Source organism: Triticum aestivum, chromosome 2B (genome assembly GCF_018294505.1).
Source record: "Triticum aestivum cultivar Chinese Spring chromosome 2B, IWGSC CS RefSeq v2.1, whole genome shotgun sequence".
NCBI classification, from domain to species: Eukaryota; Viridiplantae; Streptophyta; class Magnoliopsida; order Poales; family Poaceae; genus Triticum; species Triticum aestivum.
The window spans coordinates 658,639,964-658,648,664 of record NC_057798.1 but is presented as its reverse complement, the minus strand read 5'-3'; the positions used below and the strand labels follow the sequence as shown (position 1 = coordinate 658,648,664).

The 8,701-nt window shown below is 43.8% G+C and overlaps 1 protein-coding gene across 1 annotated transcript; it reads left to right on the top strand.

Annotated features, from left to right (window-relative positions):
- Positions 1–1,985: 1,985 nt before the first annotated feature.
- Positions 1,986–8,626, top strand: LOC123046536 (putative glucose-6-phosphate 1-epimerase). The gene is made up of 9 exons (XM_044469935.1): positions 1,986–2,274; positions 3,922–3,996; positions 4,394–4,450; positions 4,538–4,698; positions 4,795–4,935; positions 6,538–6,640; positions 6,715–6,814; positions 6,913–7,152; positions 8,150–8,626. Exons 1-8 carry the CDS (start codon positions 2,143–2,145, stop codon positions 7,122–7,124), a joined length of 981 nt encoding a protein of 326 aa, XP_044325870.1. The 5' UTR covers positions 1,986–2,142; the 3' UTR covers positions 7,125–7,152; positions 8,150–8,626.
- The last annotated feature ends 75 nt before the right edge of the window (positions 8,627–8,701 follow it).

Genomic DNA, 8,701 nt, shown 5'->3' with positions numbered 1-8,701 from the left:
ATAAATTGGCAGTGCCTAAGCACCGCTCTAACCAAGATCGCCTTGCCAACAAGAGAAATCATTAGACCTCTCCAGTCAGCAAGCCCGCGGTCAACCTTGTCAATGATGAAAAACAAGTATGAAAATTTCAGTTTTTTTGTAGAGAGAGGTAGCCCCGGGTAAGGTAAGATTGTGGGAAGATAGCAACAATACACCAAGGATATCAACAATGTTTTTGGATAGGTCATCGTCCACGTGTATAGGTGCGAAAGTGATCTTTTTTAAATTTATGGCTAGACCCGTTGCTCCGGAGAATTGTAGAAGTAGGTCTTTTAGAGACCGCAACTGATCGATGTTTGGCTGGAGGACAATGAGAGCGTCTTCTGCATATTGAAGAACAGAGTACAACAAGTTTTGGTAAATGGGGTGGGAGAAAAATTCAGAGTTGGAGGCTTGAGTGACCAGTCGCTGCGACAATGATAAATACATAGGGAGATAACGGGTCGCCTTGGCGTAGTCCCCTACGACATCTAAACCATGTGCTTGACCTGCCGTTAAGAAGGATGGCCGAGTTGCTAGAGGTATTAAGATTTTCAATCCAATTGCACCAAGTGAAGGGGAACCCTTGGCACACATAATTCTAGAGAGAGCGGTCCAAGATACTGAATGAAAAATGTTGGAAGTCCACAATGGTCGGGTTCTCCCTGCATGGGAGGTTCCTAAACATGAGCTCCAATCTCGTATTCAATTTCCTTTAAGAAGTCCACGACAACACAAGTGTTTCTCTCCACTCATCGGAATAATTTGCAGTGATTTAGTGTGGGCTTTGGGGGAGTCCGCTGCCTTAGAAGAACATTGTATCGAACTTGCCAAGGCCTTTACTCTAAGAATATGTATAATGCAAAGTGCTTAGAGAAAAAAAGGCTGATATTTTACTTAAGCAACGATAGAGGTAAAGACTGGTGCTTAAAAAAATGGTTGTTTTACTGAACATTGATCATATGAGAACTGAGCATAACTTAGATGATTAGGTTTTTTGTTGTGGTACTAGCTAACCATGCAAGTCCTAGACTTGGCATAATGCTCAGAATTTACTACTAGTAGAATTCAGGCGTTTTCATTTTCCGCACGATCCATGAGACAAGACTGTCAATTTCGGAGGATTTTTTCTATGATGCTTCTGTCTTTGGATTCCTGCGTTCCAAAAATGCTTTAATTCACTTGGCGACGGCGACCATAAACATCCATCCATGGACAAACCTCGCCCACGCCAGTACAAATACATGGACAAACAGGCAAATTTGATAAATTTGACCTGTGGATGAAATCAAATCACAGAATGAACTGCCCGTGAAACTATTTCACGCGGCTGACCTTTTTGTGTGACGTCCGACACGAAGGCGTCACACTACATTTTACAACGCCTCACAGATAGGCGCTACACGCCTGGCCAGCGTTGCACCCCAAACTGCCTAAAAATTGCTAAGTCATTGTGCAGAGCCTAAGAGCTAGGCGCTGCACTGTATAGTGTGGCGCCTAGCTCTCAGGCGCTGCACTAGTGGTTGCATTACAAAATGAAGCAACCACTAGTGCAACGCCTAGAAGCAAGGCGCTACACTGTACAGTGTGGCGTCTAGCTCTCAGGCGCTGCACACTGACTTAGTAATTTTCGGATCACACATATGCGACGCTGGCCAGGCGTGTAGCGCCCATCTGTGAGGCGTTGCACATTGTAGTGTGGCGCCTTCGTGTCGGGCGTCACACAAAAAGGTCAGCCGCGTGAAATAGTTTCACGGACAGTTCATTCTGTGATTTGATTTCGTTTATAGGTCAAATTTGTCAATTTTGCCGGACAAACACGATGACATGGATGACACCGAGGCTTGACCGGACGCGCCAGCAAAGCCGATGACGCACGCGCCCCTGTAGGCCCTTGAGCCCAGTCAGACACGGGCGACCCACACGGCCAGGCCACACCACACCACTAGAACAAACCCACTCTCTTCTTCTTCTTCCTCCTCACTCCGGCTATAAATACTCGCCGTCACGCTTTGGATTCCTCTCTTCTCCACACTCCACTATCTCCATCCCCTTCCACTCGCTCTCTCCCTCTCCACCAGGCGGACGAAAAGGAAGGCGCGGGACGCGAGCTGGTGGTGGGGAATGGCCGGCGCGTCCTCGCCGCCCCCGACGCCCAAGTCGCCCAAGCTGCAGCCGCCGCTCCTCGAGCGCGCCAAGGGCCCCTCCGGCCTCGACAAGATCGTGCTCCGCGACCCGCGCGGGTTCACCGCCGAGGTACACGGCCGCCTCTCCCCCCTCCCCCCTCCCCCCTCCCCTCCCGCTCCCCCGCCCGTTTTGAGCCGATTCGGAGCGCATTCCGCGCGGATCCGTCGCGGGGCTCCGCCGGCGCGCGCGCGTTAAGGAGGGGCAGGGGCGCCGGCTTCAGAATCACAGGCGTCCGGCGCGCGCGATTTTCGGGCGGATTTCGTGGTTCGGCTGGCCCATCAAATCGAGGCGCATTATGTCGTACCGCGCTCTGATGATAGGGTTTAATTCTTAGCGTCTCTTTTTATCTTTCCCCTTTTGATCAGAGGAATTCGCGGTGCCATTTCGCCGTCCTCCCGTCAGTCAAACGCAGTTTAATCGCCGGGGAGCGCTGCTGCAATCAGATTTCGCGAGTTGGCTCAAACCAAAATACTTTTGTGTGCGCGCAAATCCTGTAAAAAATCAAAAGCCAAGAGACGCGGCTGCGGCCACACGTCACTGTAGCATTCACAGCTTGGTAGCTGGACTGGGTAAGATGTGATGGTGATAACCGATAGGACACAAGTTTTACGCAGACAATCATCTTTAATTCTTTATCATGTTCGGGGACCCAGCGGAAAAGACGCACCGACTATGCTACCTCTCGGAAGCGAGAGGGGACTAGGTAGGTTACCCCCCTAACGTTTCCAGGATCGGATGGCTAATCCCCTGTCTGCTGGCGTTTGGTCCCATATGCGTCTGATGGCCCTTTTTTAGGGGGAGGTGCTATCCTACCAATCCTCCTTTTTTAATGACAAGTTGTGGGAACCACAGGGCAGTGGGTTCCTGATTGTGGTTCTGGCGTGTTAGGCCGATCGAGTCACCTGCATACCAAATTTAACTTTGATTGATGTGTTCCTTTCGGTGTACTTGTCAGCTTGTGCCAGCTGCTTAGCATGACAGGGTCTTGCTCGCCCGAAGCACTAAGCTATGGGAGGTGTGTTTCAACTTGTGAACTTAGCTATACCAAAGACAACTTTAGAATTACAAGATGAACTTGAGTATGCGTTGCTCTGTTTCCCGGTCATGCATTATTGGAATGGAGGGGCAGGGACTAGCAAACAAAACCCCAGTAGTCTTACCGAAGGCATCTACTTTTGTCTACCTCTCAGTCTCTGAGGAGCCTTTATAGCTTATTAAGAACCGTAAGGTTGAAAAATGGTGAAATTTGATCTCATTAAAATTAGTTTGCCACCATATGCCATTTATAAGCATATCAGTGCCAACTGGTAAGGAAAACCTGTTTGTGGTCTGTGGAGCTATTGTTACAAAGACGGCAGTGTCATTTGTAGATGAATGAGTTGTGCCATGACGAGTAGGTTAGCATTTTAGTCAGATGTTTGGATTAATCCTTCTTTTTACTCTTGTCATGGCAGTACTTAAAGTTTGTCAGGCAAAAAGGCTCTAAACTTCTGTTTTGTGTCATGCGTGCGTACAAGTAGGATTCAGATCAACCATTCTGAATTCTCCTGCATTATTGCTACCTAACCTTCCACCCTTATTCTGCCAAATCTCAAGAATTATCCGTGCTGCAAAATAAATATTTATGGCCTGGTCCCTACGTGTATTATTGCCAATTATCATCACCTTTTTAGACTCAGACCAGTCTTGCTAATCAATTGTCTTGTCTTTTGCTAGGTCCGTCTATATGGAGGACAAGTTACCTCTTGGAAGAATGAGCAGGGGGATGAGTTACTTTTTGTAAGCAGCAAGGTACGGAGGCATTCATGAGGTCATGGATGACTTCATTGGCTAAGTCATTATTTTGTTGTATCGATAAACTTCTATAGGATGCATTGACACATCCTGTCATCCTTGTCCCACTAATTAATTTTGTTGTTTGTCCCCATTTGACCACAAGCCTATCACATTCTGATCAAGTGTCCTTTTGAGCATAACCACAAACAACTGCCTCATCTTCGCCTGTATTGGCAATTTTGGCCATGTTAGGTGTTATATTTATTTTGCACCGTTGGAAGTTTAGCCCCATTAATTACGAAGTTTCACACTGTAATACTGGCATATATTACTTAATTATTTGATTTGTTACGTGTTACTGCAGTAATTATAGCATCTCTGAATTGTGGTTTCAAAATACAATCCTTTTCAGGCAATTTTCAAGTCCCCGGGAGCAATTCGTGGTGGCATACCAATTTGCTTTCCCCAGGTATGGCAGCTTCATCTATATTTACTTCCATAAATTCCTTGTAATGTAAGCCTTCTCTGGTCATCCAAATGAACTATATTAATGCAGTTTGGAACACATGGAAATCTTGAAAAACATGGATTTGCAAGGAACCGGCTATGGCTCGTTGATGATAATCCTCCACCACTCCCAGTAAACACTGGTATTAAAACTTATGCAGACCTCATTCTGAAGCCTTCTGAAGAAGATCTCAAGATTTGGCCTCACAGGTCCGTGATCTACCATCCAGAGATCATGTTTCCTTCCTTTTCTTCATGTCGCCAATTCTGATTCTGCTCATGTTTTGGACAAATTATGACTTACAGATTCGAATTCCGGTTAAGAGTTGCTCTTGGACCCAAAGGAGATTTGTTTCTCACTTCTCGAATTAGAAACACCAACACTGATGGAAAGCCTTTCTCATTTACATTTGCATATCATACATACTTCTCCGTGTCTGACATAAGGTGCGCCTATGCTTTGCAATTTCTTTTCCTCCCTTTCCTCAGTTTTTTTCCCTCCCTGGATATTTCAAGCTCAAACTTCTCCAAGGGTTTAGAATTGCAACAGTGAAATCATGTTAGTGTAAAGCTGTCCAGACATCCAGTGGTATATGTGCTTGGGTTTACTCGGCAATGGTGCACCACCAGACACCGATCCACCTTTCAATAGGCTTATATACATGGTATTTGTGTCATTGGTACTGAGCCAACTACCAAGAGTCTAAGACCAGTAGTTTCGTTAAAAAATGGAGCAGATGTACAAATATGCTGGTTTTCTACCCTGGTTTCATATTGCTAATACCATGGTACAGGCTCATGTATGTGATAGTTGCGGCGCTTGTATTAAACCAAGGCTAGTAAATTCAGAACATTTTCTTGGAGCAGATGCGAAACTCTGCTGCTTTAATTCTGATTCTCATATTGTTAGTGCCGGGCATATGGACAACTTTTCAAAATATTGGTCTTGCTTTTATTGGTTAGTGCCAGCAGTATGACAGTAGAGAAAACATATTCAAGTAATTATTAAATTATTGCAGATAAATAAGTGTATGCTTGGGTGTTAAGTTGTTTCCTCTCGTTGGGATTGAGTCAATGGATAAGGGCAAAATTGTTACCTATCCTGGCTTGTTAGAATACTGCATCCTCATGCTTAGATAGTGGACACTGTGGAACAGGGTTTCTAAAGTTTTGCTTGAGTTTGCCCATTGATAATTCTGTAACCCAGAGTGCTTATCTCAGTTAAGACACTGCATATTAAAACTGAACTGAACCAGGTTTTTGCGGTTTTAGATTTTTTGGTACAATATATCAATATCTGGTACCGTTTTAGCCTTGGTTAGTTCGGAGGAATTGGTAGATACTGAAAACCAAAGTTCCAGGTCCACAGAAGTGTTTCGCTTCCGTTTTCCACCCTTCTGTGGCACACATGGATCACATGGCAGCACCATAGCAGCAGTTAGCAGATTGGACTTGTGTACTATTATTAAATAAACTAGCAAGGGCTGTACGCTGTAGCGACTCAACTTGTACTTGTCAGCTTGTGTGATGCACGGTGCCGCTGTAGCCTCTAGTCTAGCCTGTAGGTTGTACGCTTGTTATTGCGTGTGTCATGGACTGATCGGCGACATGGTCTACACTTTGCCACTTAATCACTTGAGAATGCTGATCAATCTGAGTATCCGGGTGTTGACTATTCAATCCGCATTGTGCATAACAAGCTTGAAATATTCAGATGTACGAACAGAAGTAAAATATGGTGGCTTTATTCTTAAATTCTGGTCAACTTTGGTTAGTTTGGTATTTACCAAACCCATACCAAAATAATTTGGTATTTACTGAAACTGTAATGTATTTACCAAACTGAACTGACTGAATTAACCGAATGCACAGGACTAATCTCAGTGCAAAAACAGTTGCTGCTGTGAGTAAAAACTAATGATGATTTCCAATGCACATTTTGGTGATAACATTGAGCAATTTTAGGTTTACTTTTTGTAGCTTCCTTGTTCCAATGCATCATAATTCAAAACTTTATTATGTGCTTACTGAAACTGCAAAATTCCTTAGCGAAGTACGTATTGAAGGGCTGGAAACAATGGACTACTTTGACAACCTGAAGGGAAAAGAGCGATTCACGGAGCAGGGGGATGCTCTTGTGTTTGAATCAGAGGTAAGTAAGCCACTTCAATGTTACATATGATTATATGAAGCTACTGCTGCTAACTTGTAAACTTTGCTGTGAAGATTGATAAAGTATATCTGGACACACCACCAAAAATTGCAATTATTGATCATGAGAAGAAAAGAACATTTGTGCTTAGGAAAGATGGGCTTCCAGATGCTGGTAAGTTAATTTGGCAGTGAAAACTGTACCTATCTGTGTCAATTCTTATTTAACTTGTTACAAAATTCATACTTCCGTTATCATGTTGCCCTTTGAAGCTGTATGGAACCCATGGGAGAGGAGGTCAAAAACCATTCTTGATTTTGGTGATGAAGAATATAAGCACATGTTGTGTGTGGAGCCTGCAGCTGTTGAGAAGCCCATTACCCTGAAGCCTGGTGAAGAGTGGAAAGGAAGGTTGGAGCTCTCAGCTGTTCCTTCCAGTTACTATAGTGGTCAGTTAGATCCAGACAAGGTTCTTCATGGTTGAAAATCCTCACTTGGTTCATCTCGTACAGGTAATGTTAAACCCTAGATTTGCAACTGTTTGGGTGGCTAGTTGGAAACATGAAAGTACATTTCTTAAATAATGCTGCCGTAACTGTATGGACACATAGAGATTATTAGTAAAATGAAGTTAACTTTGAGAATTCTGCATCATTTACAGTTAAATTTGTTTGTGTTCTTGGAATAGTTGGTTTAGGAATGTCTTGATGCCTAAAAGTTCTAGTTTAGACTAAAAAAACAGTAAAGTTTTGATTTCAACACTGGGGGTATGTCTTTGAGCCCTCTTTTCTTGCCAAACCCACGCTCTAACATAATGCATGGTGATTGTTTGGAGCGAGAGAGGCTACAAACTAAACTATCAAAGCACGTGCGCAGTAAGCACAGTGAGTTTTTTTAGATGGAGTGTGACTATTCCATTATACTGATAAGCCAGGAAAATCCCCTGCCACCAAAATGGGTTACAACGTCTAGGAAAATCCCCTGCCAGCTCATGCCCTAGGCAGTCTGTATTGGCTGTGAAGCAGTCGGACAGGTAGCTAATTGCATATGACTAGGTATAAGTCTCATGCTTATAAGTCACGGCCAGAAGTTCCAAAACTTATCATCAGTTGGTCCACCAAAGTTTGGACAGCAGTACAACTTCAGTACACCCATACTTTGACAGATAAGGCATAAAAGGAAATCTATGTAGAAATATAATAGGACCAAAATATTCCCATTAATAAATACCACACACTCCCCTAAAACACACACACACACACACACACACACACACAAATAATGAGGGATAAAGAATAGGAGGGTGTGAAAAGTCGTGGGAAATTTCACCTCATGGTTGGAAACATACGTACTACTATTTTTTGGAATTAGAAATGGTATATCCATAATAGCTGAGTAGCTGTCAATAATAATAACATCTGACTAGTTCTAGATACGCATTTCTGATGTGCGCATGGCTGCTGCTGTTGCTTTTTTTGTTTTTAACTTGTGGCTCATCGATTTCCTCAGGAACACTTCATGGCACTTTATATTACCTGGTGCTTTGTCTGTCCGGTGTTGATGCTATGTGGACTTGCCCAGGGGCTCTCATTTCCTCGTCGTCTCCACCTCCATATGTTCATTTCTTTATATATAGAAGGAGGCGAGCACCGGAATAACGAAACCTCCCCAGCGGCTCAATCTCGGAACCTGTCTTCGGTGAACTCAGTCCAGTGTTCAGTTGCAGCAAGAAAGAAGCGAATAATAGCATTCCGTAGTTTAGGGTTGCCTCCTAGCCCTGGACAATGGGTGATTTGTTGTACTTCTGCATCGGGCTAGGAAATCTACTACCAATTGTTATCAGACTATTGTCTGTACTCCTCTAAGATCTGTACATATACTATCTTAGGAACTTCCTGGTGTGAGATAAGTTAAGGAGCACAATTTATCATGTGCTGCTGGTAATGCAAGTGTGTTCTAAACCTTAATAACAAAGGGATTATGCCATTTCCTTGTCAATTTCCTTACGCTCATCAGAGTCCGTTCAGTCTGCCTGATCATATTATTCTGCATTTCAAGGAG